At 35.5% G+C, this 22,268-nt stretch overlaps 5 protein-coding genes across 9 annotated transcripts; 4 read left to right on the top strand and 1 right to left on the bottom strand.

Annotated features, from left to right (window-relative positions):
* The first annotated feature begins 9 nt into the window (after window positions 1–9).
* Window positions 10–2,336, top strand: LOC122575647. The gene is made up of 8 exons (XM_043744933.1): window positions 10–196; window positions 272–569; window positions 645–798; window positions 887–1,029; window positions 1,146–1,342; window positions 1,425–1,809; window positions 1,866–2,084; window positions 2,160–2,336. The coding sequence occupies exons 1-8, from the start codon at window positions 110–112 to the stop codon at window positions 2,318–2,320; spliced, it is 1,644 nt and encodes a 547-aa protein (XP_043600868.1). The 5' UTR covers window positions 10–109; the 3' UTR covers window positions 2,321–2,336.
* Window positions 2,337–2,763: 427 nt separating this feature from the next.
* On the top strand, window positions 2,764–6,794 carry LOC122575648 (GDNF-inducible zinc finger protein 1). 5 transcript variants are annotated; one of them, XM_043744934.1, is made up of 6 exons: window positions 2,764–2,861; window positions 2,947–3,146; window positions 3,229–3,386; window positions 3,455–3,594; window positions 3,669–4,432; window positions 4,514–6,794. In XM_043744934.1, the coding sequence occupies exons 2-6, from the start codon at window positions 3,052–3,054 to the stop codon at window positions 4,893–4,895; spliced, it is 1,539 nt and encodes a 512-aa protein (XP_043600869.1). In that variant the 5' UTR covers window positions 2,764–2,861; window positions 2,947–3,051; the 3' UTR covers window positions 4,896–6,794. The 5 variants fall into 5 exon arrangements, 4 of the variants coding, with proteins under 4 accessions (XP_043600869.1, XP_043600870.1, XP_043600872.1 ...); XR_006319494.1 differs by having other exon boundaries at window positions 2,809–3,146; window positions 4,514–5,109; window positions 5,195–6,794; XM_043744937.1 differs by having other exon boundaries at window positions 2,809–3,146; window positions 4,514–4,652; window positions 5,195–6,794.
* Window positions 6,795–12,486: 5,692 nt separating this feature from the next.
* On the top strand, window positions 12,487–16,274 carry LOC122575659 (zinc finger protein 460-like). The gene is made up of 2 exons (XM_043744954.1): window positions 12,487–15,343; window positions 15,921–16,274. Exons 1-2 carry the CDS (start codon window positions 14,647–14,649, stop codon window positions 16,196–16,198), a joined length of 975 nt encoding a protein of 324 aa, XP_043600889.1. The 5' UTR covers window positions 12,487–14,646; the 3' UTR covers window positions 16,199–16,274.
* Window positions 16,275–16,715: 441 nt separating this feature from the next.
* Window positions 16,716–20,927, bottom strand: LOC122575654. Its single transcript, XM_043744948.1, has one exon. It carries the CDS (start codon window positions 20,553–20,555, stop codon window positions 19,800–19,802), a length of 756 nt encoding a protein of 251 aa, XP_043600883.1. The 5' UTR covers window positions 20,556–20,927; the 3' UTR covers window positions 16,716–19,799.
* Window positions 20,928–20,947: 20 nt separating this feature from the next.
* LOC122575655 lies at window positions 20,948–22,190 on the top strand. The gene is made up of 2 exons (XM_043744949.1): window positions 20,948–21,295; window positions 21,694–22,190. Exons 1-2 carry the CDS (start codon window positions 20,948–20,950, stop codon window positions 22,063–22,065), a joined length of 720 nt encoding a protein of 239 aa, XP_043600884.1. The 3' UTR covers window positions 22,066–22,190.
* Window positions 22,191–22,268: the final 78 nt, after the last annotated feature.

The raw sequence follows: 22,268 nt of genomic DNA, 5'->3' as shown, positions 1-22,268 counted from the left end.
TGTCTTTGGAATGCCTTTGGAATATAATTTATGTATGTTTAATTTATGATAACAGCAGTATGTTGTATGTACAGTTATAAAATAATATAATTAAAAAAAATAATACAGTATGATTAATGAATCGTTTTATAAAAATGTATTTTTACTTATGCAAGTTGTACCTGCATCCTATGAGTGTACAATACACTTTAAAAAGGTATTATTAGCAAAATGAAACCTATTTATATAACTACCATTAATACTAGTATTTTTTATATAATACAATGTATAGGGAATGTTTGACAAACCAAATACCACAGGTTTTATTCACACTTCCCATTATCTCTTATCTGTGCATAATGCAAAACGATTTAAAAAAATGGTTACATGGCCAATTCTTAACAAGATGGATGAGAAAAGATACCGTATGGAAATAAGAGAATATTTTGCAGTTTTAGCAAATGAGAATCCAGATATAAATTTTCCATCAGTACTTATGTCTCATTTACTACAAGCAGGAGGAAAAAAGATTTTAATTCTTATGTGGAAAATATCAGAAATTAGCTTAAAAGCTTACATTAGTAAAACATGTAAATTTTTATTTTTGACATAAGTTAATATCATCCATAATATTTGCTAATACATTAATGATTAATTCTGTGTAGGTCAAATTGAATTATTACAAGCTCCTAATATTGGTGATAGTAAGCACATAGTTCAAATATATTTTACCATTAAAAATATAGAGAAGGATAATACTATTTCTAAATTTCATGAAAACACAAAATTAAGTTTGAAATCCTTTGAACAGTACATGCGGTAAAATATATATATCTTTATTTTATATCTCAAAAATATTATAAAAATCTCAAGGCATATATGTTAGATAAAAACTTTGTTTTTTTAGGTGTAATGCTATTGAGTTAATAAAAGTACAGACTGCCATTTTTGAAGTAAAAAGTAACATAGAGAAATTAATACCTAAGCTTCCAGTAAATTCATTAATTGCAAAGCGATTAATAGATATTGATGACACAGAAATTATAAATTGTTTGTATTTGATATCATGTATCAAATACATGTTGTATTGATATCAATATTTTATACTAATATTTAAGCTAATTTTAAAACTGAATTGTAATATCTATGAATTTATAAATTTTCAGCATGGAAGAGAAGTATTGCTCAAAATATTAAATTTTTAAACCAAAAATATTTGAAACTTAAAAAGCTAGAGACTTTTAGTAGCACATTACAAAATTTAATTTCGAATTTATGTGTAAACTGCATATTCCTCGATGGGAGAAATTTTCAGAAAATAAATAGTGAAACACTTTTGTTGCATTTAAGTAACAATATCCAGGTAAAAAATATAAAAATTAAAGTATATTTCATATAAGGATTAGAAAATTATCTAAATAATTTATAATGCATTTAATTTAAAGCTTGGTAATGGATTATATATAAAAGGATGCTTAGTATTTAAAATCCTATTATCAATATTTGATCAAATGCTAAAACAAATAAAATATTATTTAAAAATGGATAAGTCATCAGATTTATTAAATTGTGATAAAGAAATAATACAGCATTGTAAAACAGTTAAATCTCTAGAAGAATCATTTGAAGAACTTATAAAACAAGTTTCTAATAATTTATACGATGTACAACATAGTTTACAAAAAAAAACTATAAATTATACATTAGATGAAGATATATTAAATTTTATGGGTTTAGACACAATTTTAAATTCACCAGAACTTAATTTATGTACTGAATATATACGGGAAGAAAAGATAGCAAATCAAATATTGGTCTCTCCAATAGAAGGTAAGGTTTCTTACCAGATAAATAATAAACTTTAATATTTAAAAAATTATTTCTAGGGAAATACAAATACTTGTTTAAAAGACACAAATGCAATATTCCGTTTGGAAGATCAACAAGATATCAAGTTAATGATAGCCTAGAGAGTGTCACACCAAGCTGGGAATCTCCACAAAAACAATTAGTATACAAAACAACCTCTGTTAATAGACTCAATGTTTCTCCAAAATATTCTAGATTATTTTCCACTAATGATAGAAAAAAAAATTATTTGAAAAGTTTGTAATAATGTTCTCAAAGAGAAAGACTAATATGTTAGTACATTTAAGCATAAAAATTTTACATCTTTTCAGATAATAATGCAGCATCTACTCCAAATAGAAGCATAGTACCAAAAAAATCTAGTATTCAAATTCCAAACACACAAGAGATAAATATAGATACTGCAATTAAAGATATTTTTGATCTTTCTTGTAAAATTGCGGATGTTGTAGTTTCCATGTCTAAATCTTAATTCAACTTACAATTAGTAGTTCCACATTACAAGGATTCCATGCAAATTTGAGAAAGAGTAAACACCAAAGTAATTGGAAATAATGTATTTGTTGTATAATATATGTACATTTCAAATTAAATTAATGAAAAATCTATTTTCACAATAATTTGTTTTCCCTATATGTTTTTCTTGGTTTAATAATTTCAACACTGCTTAGAATACTGAAGTAAAATGTGTATATATAGAGATAACAATACCATTTGTGTCTGTTACAAGATACATATCAATTCCTTTTTATAGGCTTTCCTTTTTAGATAGATTTGTGTAACTTCACATACATGTTTATCCTTACATACTCTCCCATGCATATTTAGGGAGACCAGTTGCATATTACCAGATATTATATACATGTAATACGATGACCAATTGACGTACATATATAAACTATGCCATGCAACAGAGGAAGAATGTGATTGGTTAAATTTCATTCCATCAATTAATCTGTAGCCGCTTGTATTGTATAGAGTAACTACCTTACTTTAAATGCAACTGCTTTTTGGTTATTATACACCACTTATCCGTTATCGTTTTTATTAATTTTTAGCTTTGAATACTAATTATTAGTATTCGCAAAAAATTTTCAGATTTTAGGTTAGGATTCGTTTGTGTGCAATTTTACTTGTCCACACTTACCATTCAGTTTTTATGAAAGTTTGTATTTGTTTAAGAATATCTTTTTCACTAATACAATGTTATCTTGCAAAGCACACGGTTGTCTTTCAAATGAAAATACGAAAATTGACGGTAAAGATATTTCACTATTTTGTTTTCCTCAAGAAACTGAGTGAGTATTTGTTATTTGATTATTTATAATTGCTCCATGCTTGTAATGCATAACATTTATGTTCGTTATTTGATATTTTCAGTCGGAGGAATGAATGGTTTAAAAACTGTCAATTGAATGAAAATACTGAAAGTGATAAGATGCTCTACCTCTGTGAATTGCACTTTGATAAAACATGTTTTACTGATTCAATGGAATTAATTCCTAATGCTGTCCCAACTATCTTTACCAAATTAGATGGTAGGTGTAGCTGTAGTAAGATTCTTTAATTTGTTTCAGTATCAATATTAAAAATATTTCTGTTATAGAAGGCCAAAGAAAACGTAAAGCTGAAGATGAACCTAGATGTAGGTCACCTACAATTCCATCAATAAAGCAGAAAAAATTGGATAGCGATTCTCATAGCCCGGTGACTTCGCCACAAAGTCCTTGTAATCAATTAGAAAATGTAAACAATTTTATTATTTTCTTGAGTTTTATTTGTTGTGGTTAATATTTTATTAAAGAACTATGGTATTTTAGAATGATAAAATAAATGGAGAAGAGAAAATGGACATATGTTCTGATCATGAGATATCATTAAACGAATCTGTTGATATAAAACCAGAATTGTATCAGAAAGTGACAATAGAAAAGAAGCTGTATCGTTTAACAATACAAATCGATAAAATATATGGGAAGCCATGTCCAAGATCAAAAAAACTCAAAATGTTGGCACAGCTAACAAAAGGAAGCCAACAATTCTCAGAGAATATGTATAATATTAATCAAGGAAATCAGGCTCTAGAAAAAGTTAGGAAAAAAGAAATTTGTAAAGAAGGTGGATGTAAATTGAAAAAGTCAATTTATGATTCAAAGCCAGCATTTCAATGTGAATACTGTGATAAATATTATGTAATGAAACAAAGTGATGACCAAGTGGATAAAAATATTTGTAACATGTGTCATCAAACTTTCTCATCTTCACAATCTCTATATCTTCATACTAAAACTCATTTTGTATGTGATATGTGCCAAACTGAATGTAGCTCACAAGTGACTTATGATAAGCATATAAGATTACATGTCAGTACCGATCCATTGCATCCATATAAGTGTCATCAGTGTACAGAAACGTTTGAACTTAAGGAAGATGTGAGGCAACATTATCTAATCGTTCATCCTACTATACAATTACAAAACACAATTCTGCAAGTGACTGCACCATCTTTGACACAGCAAATATCTCAACGAGAACATCGTTGTATTAGTTGTAACATTACGTTTAGAAATGAACAAGCCTACAGGTAGCATCTGTGATTATAAATGTATATCAATAAAACACTATAATATCTAACGTGGATTCTAATGAAGAAATATTTTTATAGGAATCATATAAATTCCCATAAAAAGAAAGAGGGACTAAGGTGTAATATTGGTGATAGTACCAACAATGTATTTCCAGTACCTAATCCGTTAACTGGTAGCCAAATAGGTATTCTTCGAGCTGTAAAATTCAGTTGTAAAGTATGTTCAATGGAATTTGATAACGTCGGTGAAGTTGATAAACATACTAGAACTCATTTGGAAAAAGATAGTGAGGAAGAGCACAAGTGTAATATCTGTAAAAAACTATTTAAAACGAACATACAACTCAACGAACATTTAAAGTACCACCTGTCCCGTGCACATTCTTGTCCCGTATGTTCCAAAACTTTTATTAACAGAACTACCTTAAAAATACATTTAAAAACGCACGGTGAATCGTAAGTTGTATTTAACTTATGAAATTGCGCGAATCTAATTTAATTTCGGTTTCCGGTTGTGTTAGAGATCGAATATCATCGTTTTCGTGTATTTTGATGTTTATGGTGATATGATATCGGTAAGGTTCCTATACGTGGAAACCTTTGTATAACGTGTACAGAGTTGTTTTATCTAATAGACTTTTGTAGCCAATGATGAGGCAGAGAAAAGATATTAAGTATGTTTATAAAAGGATTATTAAATTCTTCAGTAGCAATTCCCGCCTCTCTTTTTTTCAAATAATCAATTGGGTTTTATTTCAGTGTCCGTAACATAAACGTAGCTATAACACGGCGGCCGCTTTTTTTAAAAAAGAATGTACAATATACGAACGACCTAGAAGGAAGAGCGGATTTAATACCAAGATCAAATTCCATCACTGTAACAAGAAAAGAAGAAAAAATGCTTCATCGTGAACACGAAGCGAGATTGTACAATTTCGCGACGAGTGTCGAAGACGAACATTATTCTTGACGTCAATGTGTCTTGAAATCACTGCAAAGTTTGGCCGGAGAATGAAAATAATAGCAAGCGGATTTCTTTGAAGCGTTCCGTTGTGCTCGAGGCCGACGAACGCGCGTAGAATGATCTTGATTCCTGATCTTTCCAAAAGGAACATTCAACAATCATTGGCAACGACGGTGAAATGGCGGAGAAGGAAGAGAGAGAAGGAAACGAGGGCAAACGAGCCGATCTTGAAAGGGAGCCGACTATCCAAGGCGGAACAATTGGCTCGATGTTCACGGTCATCCTGTCAACGGGAACCACTTCAAACGTAGCCGGCCTCAATGTGTTTATTTGGCTAACGTCAAATTTACTCGTGGAAAAAGGAGAGCTGCTTGTACCCTAGCCAACACCTTGCTACCTCTGTTCATAAGCTGCCGCTGTTTTCTTCGCGTCCCGAGCAAAATCGGATCGTTTTGTCGCGCTCGGTCATCGGCACTTGGGCGTGGCTCGTGTTCCCCTATTGTCAACCTTTGACTTTTCTCGAGTAAAGTACTTTCTGTTGGCTAGTTCCCGGTAACGTAGCTCGCGTCTCTACTTATGTCAAGGAAATGTGTAATTCACGCATTGACTCGCATGCAGATTCGTGGCGAGAGAAATTGTTTTCAACATAGTGAGGATTAAGTTTAAATTGCAAAGTTTTTGTTTGTTATTCCGTATACATTAGTGGTAATATGTTTTTGAAAGCGAGGACCGTTTTATATGACTATCTTGTATAATTATCAGAGTTATCTTACATATCAATCGAGTTGTAAAAGAAATAAAATAAAATAAGACAGAAAGATTTGTAATTGACAAAAGAAACAGTTTGAAGTTGTATATATTTGAATTAATGACAGAAAAGAGAGTGTCGATGTATTTTAATTTGTATTAAAGATAGAGATATATGTATGTCCACGTATTTAGTAACGCTTTGTCATTGGCATAATGTGGGACGACAGCCGACCAGGTATCATCGAAATAAAGAAAAACACTCTATAAATTCGCCATGGTTTTCCACGGTAGCTAAACAGTAAATCCTGCCTGTATGTATTTCTACCTAGAGGTTCCGTGAAAATTAGGGACGTGGAGGGTTGTCGCGTAACAAATTTCGTGATTTCCCGTGAACGACTAAAGAATCTTATATAGAGAAGAGGCACGAAGTACATTTTAATCTCTTACTGTTCAAAATATATTGAACGCATCGAGATACGTTACTTTTGTTAATTATTAGAAGCAAGTTTATGTAGAGGAACTATAAAATGAGAAAATTAATGTAAAATAAAGAAATCCTCAGATACTGTAACAAGTGTATCGAATGAATTAATCTTTGACAAATCTATTATTATTAAATAAATTAATCTTCTTGACAAAGTAAAATATACGAAGTTTTATTTAACCTATCTGCAAAATTTAAAAATTCAACGGTGCAAAATTTAAAGATTCGAAGAATCAAAAATTTAAAAACTGAAATTGAAAAATTCTCATTTCCAGAAATTATATTAAATCCTGCGTTATATTCCAAGTACAACAATTTCAATTGTACAGTCCAAATGATTATGAATATGTGTATATTTTGTAAATACTTAATTCCTTAGGCTACCCGCAAATTTTCCGCTACTCCTATCGCGAAATTTTAAAATCATCGACACGATGATCGATTCGTCGCGTATTTTCACGCGGTTTTATTTTTGCAAAGGCGTCAAAGAAGAAACTTTGAAAAGAGACGTGCCGTTGTTAAATTTGCACGCCACGTTTCGTCAACTATTCTTGGGCAAAGGGTTGCTCGGCCGTCAAACATGCTAATTCAAAGTCGTGTCGTGGCGACTGGTATTCACAGTTGGGACGATGTTTCCCGATTGTTCAATGGACGTCGTTTATGCGGCATCAAAGTGCCGACATCGCGATGCAGCTGCGTCCACGCTCTTCTTGGTATCACTTTTAACACTCGCGATGCGTTTTCTTTCGTAATCGATAATTTTTCCATACTGTTGTATCTTTTTTAATTCTCTTTCTGGAACTGAAAAAACGAAGGTACAAGAAATTATTGAAATTGACGATTTATATTATTGATCAGATGAATTTCAAGATGTATTGTTCAATATTAGCATCTATAAGGTCTACGTTTAGTAGCTTGAACAAAGAAATTCCTTTAATTTTAATATTGTTTATTTTGATACCATTAATTGTAAGATATTCTTCTTATACACATGTAAATTTATGAATTTTCAATTTAATATTAAATTCCAAATTTTGTTATATCCATTCTGTTACAATTTCTCATTATTTTTTATAATGGGAGTATTAATTGTATCGAGTCCAATTGCTTTTGAATTAATTCCAACATTTTAATATCAAATTATGTAATGATAAACTATGTACATAGATTATGTGATGGCTTGCAATGATAAATTCTAAAACAGAGAGAAAGAATAATAAGAGAAGCGGTATTCTACAAGTATTTACCGCAGTAGAAACCGCAGGATGTGTAAGGACGCGCGTTTTTAAGACAGAAAACTACGAAAGACGTCGCACCATGGATATAATATGAACGAAGGAAGAGAAAAATCGTGGAAGAGAACAAAAATGAAAAGAAGAGACAGGATGACGGAAACACTCTGTTAGTTGCGGGCACGGGCCATCTGGCAGAACGATCTTTTATAGGATCTATCTATCCCGTGTTCTCTCTTCAATGAAGGAATCACTCGCGTGGAAGTTCCTGGCCCTTTTGATTAATGGCTGACGAGATAAACTGCGATCAAAGAGGATCGACAGAGGCTTGGCAACTTTGCGGATATTCTTTGTTTGATTCTGTTGCGGGAAAAGTCGAGGCGTTGAGCTATTGAAAGTTGAATCCCTGCCATTGCGATGACGGCAATGTATGCAAGGTTTACTGTTGCGGCGCTTCAGCTATTCTCGACTTCGCGTCTTACATACTTGGTGCGGTATCCTATAAAAATGTTAACTACTGTCAAATAAAACAGTAAAAAGAAGCTATAAACAATGCTATAAACAAAACATTATGAATGTGCTTTTTCATTACATGCTTGAACAATACGGAACCGTTATCAATATATTATAACATTGGTCGCTCGGAAAGTTCGTCCCGATTTTTAAGGAACTTTATAAAATAAGAAATTTTGCTTAGTCTACATTCTGAAAAATTATTTTCAAGCGTGTCACGCTAAGAGATGTTACTAGAAGTATCTTTAAAACTATGCTCGTTCACTTTTGATAAAATATTAGGCTCGTTAAATGTTGCTCGGAAAGTTCGTTCTGAGTTTTAAGGAATTTGCTCGACATGAAAAATCATATTGAAAAGTTTTTCGCCGAAAAACCTGACAGGTTCTGCAATGGAATAGTGGAAAAGTGGAATATTCAAGTTACATGAAAGACGGAGAAAAGTTGTGAAACAAAATGGTATCTACATATGGAGATGTAAATCGCAACGAACTTTTCGAGCCTTCCGAATCTCTTCCAATCGCTGCAAAAATACGCGCCAATTCATGTCATAGCGTATACGGTCCTCAGAGGCTGAGTTAAGATTGCGCGGCTTGAGATTCGAATGTTCGTAACCTTTTGGTCGTATAACAAAGAATTTGATTGCGATAAGAGAGATTCGGCAGAAGACTCGGTTGATCAAATTCACACGGCAAGTCGATGGCACAACGGCGCGACGCGTTACGTCGTGCGCAATCCTGGGCTCGCTACACGCTCGGATGACCTTCACGAGGGTTGAAGTCGTGGCAAACCCCATAATAGCCCTCGAACGGGTCCCACCCTCCCTGGTGAACAGAAAAGCTTCGAAAGAGTGCACAACCGCACAGTCGCCGCCCCTTGCATGGCGGCTCGAAATTTGATTATGCCCCTTCCACGTGGATGAATCCAACAGGATTCATCGTTGGTAGTACCCGTCTATGATTTATGCCGCATCTCTCTCCCATTCTTCCCTTCTTCTTTCTTTTTCTATTTCCCCTTACCGCAACGACAAGTTTTCTTTGTCGTTGCTCGGTGAAAGAGCACGTGCGTTTTACGCGACTGAAAATTATTGTTTCGATTATTAAACAATTTCATTTTAGCCATGTAGGTTACGGAGAAAGAAGGTAATCGGGCAATTTGCAGCAGAACGATCCTTTTTGTTTTATTCGTGTCATTACATCGCATGAACGTGAGATCGTGGTTGTCTTTTCTCTTAGCGTGGAAAATTGGAACGTAAAGCTTGGAAGTTGGAAGAATCGATCGAAGATCGGCGTATAAAGATTCGAGTAGTCGAAATGTTAAATTAGCTTTGTGTAAAGAGAAACACGTGATAAGATCGTGATCGATACTCTCCAAGTTCTTCAGTTTGAAATCTTGAACGTTTCACGTTATGTGCGTACGATTTCTTTTCCTTCAAGCTAAATCGTCCACTTATTTTTACGAAGTTTTTATACATCACTTTTGTAGGTATTCATTGATCTAAAATAGTTCTGAGGGTACGCGTCTAGCATGATCTAGAATAAAAAGGTGTAGATGATCGATGGTCATCGTAGCTAGTCAGAAATTTAGTTTCATATTGTTCGAGGACAATCGGAGGATAATCGGTCAAGTTTAATCGCCCACGTGTGGTCCACGTCTATCGCTCCACCTCGAAAACATGTTTGTTTTTTTGCGCAGAGATCGCAGTTTCGAAAAATTGGAATAAAATTCTATACCGATCGATCGGTCATGTGCTCGTGACAGCGGTACAAGAAGATCCGACGAGGCACGCGGCCTGATGCAATGTTTTTTGTGTTTATCGACCGATTGACTTTTTTCATTTACTCGCAAAACTTCCATAAAAAATTTATTAGGTCAAGTCAGGAAGATATTCGTGAACGTATTAAAACGAAGATCCTCCAAAGTTCAAGCGTAACTTCTATAAACTCGAAGTTGAGCGATCTTACAACGAAGCAAGAATGTAAATTAATCAAGATTTCAGATTCATCGATACTTTTATGAGTTTCATGTTGATCGAATCGTGTTTTGAGTAATTTGAATTTCTATAATGTGTACTGGAAAGTTTTTAATTTCGTTGAAATTCAAATTCGAACAGCCATTCACCGGTGATAAAAACAGCTTCCATGCTGTGTGAGCTGTTTATTTACCGCTAACACATTCGAAACATGGTGACATTCAAACAAGAGAACAATAACCAGTAAGGGAACTACTTGTTAGATATTACGGGAAAAAGGACAAAGCTTATTTACCCGTCTTAAAATTTCTGGATTTAACCAGAACCTGCGCCAATTATAATGCAAATTTCTCGGGAACGAGGAAACTAAGATATTCAGTCATAAAACTCCCTTCTCATGTATGTTCCAGCTATTGAAATAAAATATTTCTATTAACTATCGTTATATTTATTATCGTTATTATCATCGTTGCAAAAACTATTTTATTATTATTTTAAGTTCGTCGAGTTTATCATCAGCTAGTTTGTTATTGCGACCACTTTGAAAGCTTCGAATGGCGTGTACCTAAAATGCGTTGCAAAATGTAAGGGAAGACGAGTATACTCGTCGAACTCAGAGTATGTGCGGCTGCTATAACACAGAATTAAGTCGTAACGAAATAACTAAAATGTAGATAAAACATTTATTCCGGTTAAGCGATAAATAAACGTTCCTATACTTTCGAACGTTCTTCTAAGAAATTTAAATTCGACAAAAGCAGTTATAGAAATGTACGTATACGTATCTGTTGAGGATAGGAAGAAAGTTGTTATTGCCAAGCGAATTTGTTTGCGCGGGTGGCGCGATCAGGCGATGCAGATTGATCAGTGAAAATCGGATCGAAACGGAAACAAAGAACAAATTTTTCGATGAAATGAAGGTTTTTCCGCTTGGTTACGAGTCGTTGTTATGACGTTCAGGTTGAAAAGTAAGACGGATCGAGGGATTCTTAGAGAATTCTCATTCGATCGGCCGATCCATCAAAATCGCGACAGAACGTTTACGTTTTCCTAGCGAAAAAGGCCTGGGTAAATATTGCCAGTCGCTTTTTCGGTATTTCTTTGAGCGTATTCTTGCAAGCAATATCAAGAGCATTTCCGAAATAATCCTTTTTAGAATTTCTCAGCTTCGAAGAACTCTCAGCGAACTTTGCGTAGCTTTTATTTGGCATATTTCCTGTCGTTAGCGTTTTCTTTGATTGCTTTCTTAATATTTAACGAAAAATGGAATTTTCGCCACAAGTCAGCTATCTGTAAGTCCGCCAGGTAGATAGAATTAGCAAAATGCAGTTAAAATCGGTAAGTTGCTGAACGGGATATCAACTTTCATTCGACAAAAACAAATCACGGATTAACAAATATCGTACGTTTTAAAATATTCACAGCGTTTTCAATAGCTATTCTAATCGTTATTCTAATCGTACTAATGTCTCCGGATTATCTTACTACCTTTGAATGTTTCGCTACTTTTGTAACGATTAAATTCTTGACACTATGCTACTGTTAAAAATTTCAGATGAGAGATCCTCTTACTGAAACAGTGTTTAATATTTAATATTTTAATATTTTAAATCAATCTCTTTTTCTCTCAATTAGCTATTATTCGTTGTATCCATTCGCAACTACTCTAAGCGATCTCGCCTTCGTTCTATATGTAAACATTGTCTTTTCATTATTATCTAATTCGATCCTATTCGTCATGGTAATAATATCGTTACCGATTATTTGTTAACGAAAATAATGAACATACCGTAATACTAATAGTAATTTTCTTTTGTTCTTTAATCATCGGCTATTCCCTTAATTGTTTTGTGTACTTTATCGTCGCGCACCCCGTAAACGATTTTTGAAACTGAACTCCTAATGCAATTAACCGGTTAAATCCTTTCTGATCGTTTATAAATATTTATCATAGAAATCCTTCTAAATGCCTGATTAGCAATGGGAAAATTTCTCATATTCGTTTCATAAATCGGCAACGAATTAACGATCCTTGCATCTACGCAACGCTCTTCCTCGACGAAGAAAACTCCCTTCGCCGTTTCGAATTTCCTCACACACGTACATTTCCTTCCACGTACTCGAACCTTCAAAAAACCGTGTTCGTTTCTTTCCTCGATTTACCTATATGTCGATACCCTGAGGCCGATTTTGTATATCGTTCCGAACAGAAGGACAAACTTGCTGCAAGTGTAACAGAGATAGATAAAGCATGTCGGAGGGAAAATAGGTGGCAACCTATGTATGGCCTGTGGCCCGTTCTCGCGAAGGGTAGCTTAACTTGGAGTGTTACAATAAATCAAAGACGCACTTTTGCGCAGCTCCACCCTCGTAACTTTTGCAGAATACCATCCCATAGAGAACACGACTATCCCATAGCAGAGCCGACTGTCCTGTTTCATTGTGTCTAAAGTACCTTCTCGCCGGTTCCATTTCATCGGACGTATAAACAATTTATCGTTGCTTCCTGTCACGCGTCCATGGCACTCGGATTCGATATCGAACGTTGAGAGAAACAATACGAAGAGAATTATCGCGCGAGATATTATAATAAACCTCTGACGTTTCTAGATTTTCTAATTGCGTTGTTTAACGCGAGGTATCGTAGCTTCCATGTCTCCGAATTTCCGATTTCTTAACGTTTCGCACGTTTCAAATTTTTTTCAGAGTTTAGATTTCTTCTATGTTTTAGAGTTTCGAAGAATCGAAATTTCAGAGCTTCGGAGTCTCGCGATCCTTCGTCGTTTCGAATATATGAAATTTTCTTGCGATGATCTTGATCTAGTCCTTTCATCGGTCTACCTTTGTTTATGAATGTCAGAGTTTATGATTTTGGACGTAATTTGAAGAGACAATTTTGTACGGAAGTATCTTTTGCGGATTTTCTATTTGAACGTTTTACTAGCGTACTTCTGGTCTTGGGTATTGCAGTTCAAATACAAATGATAATCTCCATAATTTTAGCTATAATTATTTATTTGGGGATGTTTCTTTATGTTTTGTCATTCATATATATTTATGTTGTTTTTATTATTTAGATGTCGTACTTTTATAAAGTAGTTAAACTTACTTTAACTATATCTAATTTATTTTATAATTTACTTTAGTATATATTATACCATTTAGACAACCAAAAATTTGTCTAGATTACAATTTCGTCCAGCACATATGTTTTTATTATACATATTATACATATTATACATTTTATTATACATTTATAAGGACTACAACAATTTCGATCAAGTTATTTAATTTTACGTTCTGATACATTTTACGTATGTCCTTCTCATGTATCTTATTCATAAAAATTATTAATTATTTCTATCCATTCCCGTTCGGTGAACCCGAAATCACAGTCAAATATTAAAAAAGTATATAGCAATCTTTCTTTTACATCGTATTATCACGAAAGGATTCTCATGTCTCTTGTACTCTACAATTATTCATCGATAGGTGATAGGTATCGTCAAAAGAAATTTACTGAAAATTTGGAAATTTCTTTTGCATTCGATAACTCTCATATAAAATTTCACTTTCGAAATCTCGATAATGAAACAATTTTAATATAATCCTCCCGATCGAATAATGTAAAGTTACATACGTTAATTTAAATCAACAGTCATGATCGATCAAAAACAAAGCAATCCGCGACGAAATAGATGACACGTCTAACGAATAAAACTAAAGGTACGAGGCACATAGGTAAAGATAGGCGTCGAGTATGCAGAGCTGCGAATCGACGGTGCAATTCCTGTTGATCCGCCGAACTTGATTTCTGTTTCTTTCTCTATCTCCTCGTCCTTTCGATCGGTTGATTTTGTCAAAAGGGCAAGAGTCCGTGGCCGTGGCGACCGATTAATTTCCGACAAAAGGGGCTGCGTATCTCATAGCCCTCGATCGGCCCCTCTAAAGCCTACCTTCGCCCTTAGTGGAGAAGCGTGTGTCCCTTTCTCCCTCACCCTTGTGAGTGGGGCAAGTTACCTTTTATAATGAAACCATCCAATCCGGAGTGGAGGGTGGGCACACGACGTTGCTATATTACCGTGGGGTGAACGCTGTCAGATCTAACAGTCGTCCTTGGGATACCGCGCTTCGAAAGTGCAAGTTGCAAGAAGTTGTTGGATAAATATTGACGACTTCTCCAATGATGAAACTTGAGCATCGTCAAGACGTTACGTAAAATCACATACCATCGAAGAAGCATTGTTACTGCGGAGATCGAAGAACTTTTCATCGAAGGCTACTTTCAAATTCACTAACATGTGCGACGAACTCAGCGCAAGATTGTTCCGGCCCTGGAGCAACTTAGATACGCGGGATCACTCGAAACAGATCGAGGTACCAGTTGGTCGTAGTGATAGCCGTGACATCGTTGTTGCTTGTGATGAAAAAGGAGAACCAGGGTGTTACAACATCCTTATGATCCGTGGTAAAGCGATCGAAGCCAGTTCCTCGGAAGTCGGAGTTTCTTCTTTTAACTTGCCCGAAAACACTGGCGGTTCCGAACCTAGTGAAGAAAAACTGATATCGAAGGTTATTCGTCCGCTAAACGATCATTCGTTGCACACAGCGGATCGTATAAAAATGCCGTTGGTCCAAGACATAGTAGATCCTGTTTTCCATCCAATGTACAGTTGGAATTCGTATCGCAAATTTAATTTACCGCACTCCACTTCGTTCGATGCTCTGATGATGGATAGCTGTTTGCCGACTCAGATGGGAATAGCCTTTCCACCTTGGATAGACATTAGAAGAACGCAGTTTCTCAGTGCGCTTCAACCTTCGTACGATGTTCGAGGCAATCTTCATGCAGAGACTATGGACCGTGCCGTTCAGATCTTGCAGCGAGAAGCGAAGGAACCGAAAAAATTGCGTTCCAAAAGGTTTAGATGTGAACGCTGTAACGTCGCTTTTAGCAATAACGGACAGCTCAAGGGACACATTAGAATACATACCGGTAAGCTTCTTAATATATTTATACACCCGGAAATTTCGTAATATATTTACCTACCGGTTATCTATAAATACCCTGATATCCCGTCGTTTAAGGATAGGATAAACTTCTAGGACGCTTTTTAAGTAAACTTTAATTGGAAAGTTGTGGTTGTTTTTGCGATTAAAGGATATACTTTAGTCCTAGAAACTTTTAAACTGTCGAATTTTTGCACTCTCGAGCTTTCGATATTTCAGTGTTTCAAAACGTCGAAGTACATTAATCTTTCGATGTTTTTGACTTTCAAAGTCTTAGATCGTCAAATCGTGCAACGTATCGAAGCTCTAGTCTCGAAATTTATGAATTTTCATATATTTAAATTTCCATATATTCAAATATATTCGGATATGGAAATAATCCAAATTTCCAAACGTTCGAGTATCGAAATCGTTCAGGTTCAAAATATTTATGATCTAAGTAATCAAATTTCCAAACGCGAGTCGTCGTGTTTCTCTTTTTTCCTATAACCCTCGTTTAAATTCTTCCAATTCTTGACATCGTATAAAAACAATTTCTAAAAGAAAATATTTTTTAATTGCAGGGGAAAGGCCATTTAAGTGTGACGTTGAAAATTGTGGTAAAGCATTTACAAGAAACGAGGAGCTAACAAGACACAAGAGAATTCATACCGGACTTCGACCGCACGCCTGTCTCGTTTGCGGAAAAAGTTTCGGAAGAAAGGATCATCTGAAGAAACACATGAGGACACATGAAAATCGAGATTACAGATTATCGGCGGCTACATTGGGAATGTTTACACCGGGCCACATATTATCGTCTCAAGGACTTTTATTTCCACATTACAATTTTCCAACATGACATATTTATTCCTAACGATTACTTTAATTATTATAAAGCATAAATATAATGTATATAATGTATAGATGTTATATGGATATTGAATAATGGCTGTTATCTTGATAGAATGATTCTTGGTCTTTTTCAAAAATCATTTATCAAGATTGTCTTATAAATCGTATTATATTTTTGATACAATATCCTTTATAACACCTTAGCGAATAAGGATCGAATCTATGCTGCTAGTCGAATGTACATATATTATGAAATATTTGCAAAAGAGTTTATAAAAGAGCTTATAATTATTTATACATATATTTATGACGAATAAATTGTTATCTGTTTCTTTAATTGATAATTTTCAACTTTATTCTTGTCAAATTCACACGTTCCTTAATCGATTCAACTTATAACGTACTGAGTCGGCATACGTGACGTTTAACAAACAGTAAAGAGATTTCTAATCGACTTCTAGATTTTCGATAATTTTAGACAAAATTTATAAACTATTTTTCCTATTTTATTATTTGTTGGTAAATTATTAAGTCTCTCTAAAACTTCGTAGTCCGGTTTTACCTAAAATTCGTATAAATCTATTATAATTACACGTGTAGAATATTCTCTCACTGTGTTATTACGTTTTATGATATCGATATCAACAATAGTTCAGTCGCTATGATTGTCAGTTCTCAAATCAAAATCGGAGACTGTAACGAACGACGATCTTCGTTCTTATGCTAAAACCAAATTCTTGTTTACGTATCACCCGCCTCTCGGAGCAACTTGAATTATTATTTACTTCTATTAAAATCTCTGAAGAATTTTGCTCCCTCTTACTATGCATCCAAATGTAAAAGACAATTAACAAACAAATTCTATATGACACAGTGATTTTTAATAAATAAAATGGTCAAGCAATCTCAGAGCTTACAGTGAAAATACAAACGTAGATGAAGGATTAAGGACCAATATCTATTCGCAAATAAGTATTTACAAATAAATTTAAAAGTAAGCGTTTAATAAATACGAAACGTTAAGGATCAAAGGCGTCGAGTATCGACACCACCATTTTCTCGACAATTAAATTTAAGATGGCTGCACGAAAATCCAGTTCGAAGGGTAGAAAAATCTCATTCGTGTTATAGGGTGACTGGCGGAGAAGGGCTGGTACATGGGGGAACGAGGGTTGCGCCCTTTTGCATTCCGGAAGGGTCGGTTACCGCGTGTAAGTCTATCCCTGCCCTTCTTCCGTTTTTTTTTCACCATCGTTTTCGTTGCAATACGTTCTTACGCGACAGTTCGTGGCCGCATACGTAAATGTTTCGGTCGATTGTGGGGCGAGTAACCGCGAGGGGTAGTTGGCCAGATTGTGGCGAAGAAAAAAAACTCGAATTCAATTAGTTTCCCCTCCGAGGAGATTATTGCGCGGCTATTAGATTACGTCTGAGGCGAAATCGTTGATCGTTTAGCGAATCGTGGGGCAAAGAAAATTTTATACGCGACGCTATATTTCAGAAATTATATCTACATCGACGTTAAAGAGCACCTGGAGTACGTTAATCTGGACTGTTGCTACGAATCGTACTGCGTGTTGTAAAATTATAAAATTCCAATAGAGTCTTTCCTACGTAACGATATTGTTGTTTTAATGTGACTTTCGTCGTAAATTTATATCGCGTTGCAACGTTTATATAGTTGGCGCAACCTTAAGACTCGTTGAAACAAAGAATTTGCATGAAAATTTGATTTACCTGAGATGAGAAAATCCAGTCAACTTAGGACTGCGTTTTTATATGAGAACTTGCGGATTTCTGATTGTGTGTCGGGTAGCAGCATCCCCGCTGAGACGTGTCTTCGAGCTTGTCGACACCTACCTACTCATTTACTGAAATACGACAACATAGGTTCTTAATCTTTTTCACCTGGTATAAATTAGTCTTTTATTTATTTACTGTTCCTTGTTTTTCGGTATCCGTTACACACAAATATCCACAATGATACGAAATGCGTTTCTGCTTCCACAAGTAGTACGTTCGCAGACAGGAATTTTGCTGCCTGGAGAGACGAGGTCTCGATTTTATGGTGTTGAGCGTTTGGTTGAACGTAAGCCAGATTACCTGTAATCCGATTTTATGGTCCTTAATCTCGGATTACCATAGAACCTGTGATGTTTCTATTGTAACGTCAGAATTTCGGAAGGCGTGTCTTCAACGTCATTTGTAGATACTTGACTCCAAAGCAAGCCCTAAATAAGCCCAAAATGAATTTATTTCACAATGCTGATTGAAACTCGAGCTTTCCTTTGCTTCCTTCTAATGTTTATATTTACATTTTTCATTCCCGAATGTCGTAATAAATTAATCGTATGATTAATAATCTGCGACAAGAATTCATCGTTTAATTTATACTTCAACTATGACGACAGAATATCTTTCTACGTTACTACCCAAAAAGTAAAGATAAGATATTTTCTTTTAACATGGTCTGCAGAAATAACACAGTTTGAGCGTATGTTGGGACGAAGAAACGATTTGATCTCGATTTCTGGCAAATGCTATTACTCAACAACATCGGGAACGCTATTCAAAAGTTTGTATTCTTTACTCGACACCCCATGGATATGAGATACGATTATCGAAAGAAGACCGAGGGAACAGGAAGAACACCCGGTGCGAAGACACCATTGATTCCGTTTCGACGACTCGCGAACGGAGCAACACTTGCTCACGTTTCACGTGCAATTCGTTTCAGCTTTCCATTGAAAACTAATTGCAAGTACAACGATCAAAGACTCTCACTACTTTTTCTTCTCGTTGCCTAATTTAATTTTTTCATGCCATAATCTCTGAATTATTTCGTTAAAAAATATTCAATGATATCGAAACCTGGCACGATTCGTCAACGATAATCCGAACGATGTAATAAAGTTAAAACGATATTTTCTAATAAGAAATGCTTCTGACTCTTTCACTTCTTGCTTGCACATTTTTAAAAATTATCAACTGCTAAATTTTCTCAGTTTCAGCGATTCCTTCGCAGTCCAAGAAGCATTCGATCTTTACCGTCATTCGCATTCGCTCGATTCATACCCACTGACGTGCATCTCGCTCCCCGGGTGGTCCTGTATATCGGAATGTTTACCCAAGTCATTGTTACGTCTCTGACACTCGATGCGTTCCTTTTCCCGTTTAAGAATCGTTTAGCCCCTAATAGACGTCGAGGCCTCGTCGCCCGGCGCTTTCAGGTGGCCATCGACGACTATCCCCGTGCTCTATAGAGTGCACGACTCCTGGGGCGCGTTGACTCGCTGATATATGGATCGTTCGCGATCACAGAGATCACGCACGACGAATATCGGGACGTTTGGTTGGCCGTTTTCAAAGAGGAACGTTAGCGAGGCCGTTGTAGAAGAATATTCCGTGAAAAATAAGAAAAGAAGAGACGTACGGAGTCAACGGTTGCAGCTTATTTATTTTAGTTAAATGCAATTTATTTTTTCTGCGTTATTTATTTTATTTTAATGCGTTTTTATTTTATTGCGTTTATTTATTTTAATCTATTTGGTATTTTAATCTATTTTATTCTATCTATCTGTCGTAAATTGAGAATGGCGCGGGTAAATTCACTTCTTCTTTTTCCTCTTCCTCGAAATAGTCATCTTCGTATCTGTTTTCTCCGTGGGAGTCTTCTCCACAGGTTTCATAAACTTCATCTCGTACTCCGCTCTCTTCTTCATCGACCAAGGTCTTGGTGTCTTAAACTCCAAATCGATATTAAACGTCCTGTCACCGTTGTTACTCTTCTTCTTCACTTTGAAAATAAATATATTTGGATTTTCCGCCTTAGCGGTCTTGTCGGTAGTTTCTTCCTGATCGCACTCTTTTTCGGTCACCTTCTCGTCAGATTTCTTCGCTCGTGGATACAGAGTAACCGTTCTACTTCCTGCAGCCGGAGGTTGATCAATTTCGTCCGTGACCATCGCAACAGGCCGAGACTCCTCGACACAATCGCACGGAGGATCGTATTGCTGTTTCACCTCCTCTTTTTGAGTTCTAATCACCAATCTATTATCATTGATAGTAACTTCCATCTCCTTGTAAGGCAATCCCTTGTCCGCAATCTCTGAACGAAGTTTACAAGGTCTTTCAAACTCTTTGGAATCAGACGGCATCGTGGGACAACACGGTGGAGGTTTTTCGATTTTCGGTTCTGAAGTAACGGGTCTCAACGAACGCTTGCTGCAACAGATACTCTCGGGATAATCTGCAGGACTTTTATGCTTGGCCACTCTTCTTCCAACAGCGGAGGATTCGCAACAGGGTGGACACGGTGGCTTATTTGACGGGGGACATCCACATTTGTAAGTCGCCAGCATCATATTTTATAATTCGTATAATTCGTACTTGTTGCAAGAAGATAGAGAAGGAAGAGGAAAAAGAAGAAGGTTAAAACACAGGGTTTACATGGGGGAGGGTTAATTCACGAGTTTGGTTAATGAGAACGGAGGATGGATGGATGGATTGGTCGAATATTATGAACGTGTCCGATTTCTCCAATGTCTTGAACTAGTTGCAATAAAAATCGATTTTCTAGTCCATTTTAATCTGTCAGAACATTGATTAACCTCATCCTTCTTAAAAATACCTATAAAAAGTAACTAATATCTAAATTACAAATTACAAGTGTCAGATAGTTATGCTTTAAAGTTGATCTTCCGGTTTGCCGAGTTATTTAGCTTGTCGTTATTAAATTTGTTTATCGAAATCAGAGATGTATGCCTGCCCACCTATGCCTCCTGTACCCTGTCCACCGGAATGTCCACCCTCGAAACCGAAATACGATCCTTCTGCAAGATATTACCGGGAAATCGGGACTGCGGTGATTGGAAATCATTTGATAATTCGTATGGAAAGAGAAAAAGGAAAATCGAAGAAGTTGAAAGGTTGGGATCCTCCGTGCGATTGCGACGTGATAGAAATACAGAGGCCGACGAGCACCCAAGGGCCGAAAATATTGAAGGGGACTGACAACAATCGGATCCTGTTCCGTGTCGAGTCGAAGAACGCTGCCGCGAAAATAGACGAGGAAGATACCAAGCCTCAAGCCATTTCTTACGAGGTACAAAGGTTACATAGAAAAGATTAAATATAAAATTGAAATATAGAATTAAACACTCGGTCATTAGTTTCGTATACGATGAATTGAAAAATATTGATTATACGTATATCGTGCATGATCTTTCTACAAAGGTTTGAATTGAAAGAAACAGATAAATTGTTACTTTGCGTACGAGTAAATTGGTATCATTTGGAATACGTGGTAGGTAAGAAAATACTATTGGTTATAATATTCAAGGTACTTGTATAATTATGTGCGAATTTAAGATCGATTTTTTGCACAAGTATAAAGAATGTAAACAAGTAAAAAGTACAAATGTAAAACAATGTAACAAGTATAAAGATGTAAAATCGAAGAATAGATAGAAATATAGTATAACAAACGCTAATGTTACGCAGGTTGGCCAATGTAGGGGAGGTCCAAACACGAATAATCAGTGCAGGACGTTCACTATTTACCCCGTTCTCGATGGTTCCGATGCCCAGGAAGTCCATACGGATCGCGTGACCGAAGGAAACGAGAACGTGTTCATGTTAAAAGTGAAAAAGAAGGGTATTTCCGTTGATGAACCGAGAAGAAACGTAGAACTCGAGTTGAGAACGCCTAAACTACCGACACCACCGGCACCACCTCCGGAAGAACCGATACTGAAACATCAACAACCGACCCGAAACGTTGATTTTGCGCAAAACGAAAATGATACAGCGAAGACGATGTCAAAAACAAAATTAAGAAAAATTAAAAAACGGGGGAAGATGGGAAAAAAATAATTTAGAATCTGTAAGAAACGTTTTATCGTTTGAAAAAATTGAAAGCACGTAGAAAAGTAATTAAAGGCCACGCTATTTCGCATAGTAAAATACATTTAAGGGCAAAAGAAATTTTAAAGAATTAAAAAAGTTCGTCTTCTTCTTCGTAAAGATCTAAGAGAAGTTTTCTCCAGAATCATCAAAATCATTGTTATATTGCCAAA

Source organism: Bombus pyrosoma, linkage group LG15, assembly GCF_014825855.1.
Source record: "Bombus pyrosoma isolate SC7728 linkage group LG15, ASM1482585v1, whole genome shotgun sequence".
In the NCBI taxonomy this organism is placed as follows: domain Eukaryota; kingdom Metazoa; phylum Arthropoda; class Insecta; order Hymenoptera; family Apidae; genus Bombus; species Bombus pyrosoma.
This window is presented reverse-complemented; position numbering and strand designations above follow the sequence as displayed.

What these genes read in the sequence shown, in the direction of transcription:
- LOC122575647 (XM_043744933.1), top strand. Translation starts at nt 110, where the DNA reads ATGATTAATGAATCGTTTTATAAAAATGTATTTTTACTTATGCAAGTT. An exon ending in GTACAATACACTTTAAAAAG is followed by an intron (nt 197 to 271) that starts GTATTATTAGCA and finishes TACAATGTATAG; the next exon opens with GGAATGTTTGACAAACCAAA. An exon ending in TGACACAGAAATTATAAATT is followed by an intron (nt 1,030 to 1,145) that starts GTTTGTATTTGA and finishes ATAAATTTTCAG; the next exon opens with CATGGAAGAGAAGTATTGCT.
- LOC122575648 (XM_043744934.1), top strand. Translation starts at nt 3,052, where the DNA reads ATGTTATCTTGCAAAGCACACGGTTGTCTTTCAAATGAAAATACGAAA. An exon ending in TATCTTTACCAAATTAGATG is followed by an intron (nt 3,387 to 3,454) that starts GTAGGTGTAGCT and finishes TTTCTGTTATAG; the next exon opens with AAGGCCAAAGAAAACGTAAA. An exon ending in AGAAATGAACAAGCCTACAG is followed by an intron (nt 4,433 to 4,513) that starts GTAGCATCTGTG and finishes ATATTTTTATAG; the next exon opens with GAATCATATAAATTCCCATA.
- LOC122575659 (XM_043744954.1), top strand. Translation starts at nt 14,647, where the DNA reads ATGTGCGACGAACTCAGCGCAAGATTGTTCCGGCCCTGGAGCAACTTA. An exon ending in ACACATTAGAATACATACCG is followed by an intron (nt 15,344 to 15,920) that starts GTAAGCTTCTTA and finishes TTTTAATTGCAG; the next exon opens with GGGAAAGGCCATTTAAGTGT.
- LOC122575654 (XM_043744948.1), bottom strand. Translation starts at nt 20,555, where the DNA reads ATGATGCTGGCGACTTACAAATGTGGATGTCCCCCGTCAAATAAGCCA.
- LOC122575655 (XM_043744949.1), top strand. Translation starts at nt 20,948, where the DNA reads ATGTATGCCTGCCCACCTATGCCTCCTGTACCCTGTCCACCGGAATGT. An exon ending in CTCAAGCCATTTCTTACGAG is followed by an intron (nt 21,296 to 21,693) that starts GTACAAAGGTTA and finishes AATGTTACGCAG; the next exon opens with GTTGGCCAATGTAGGGGAGG.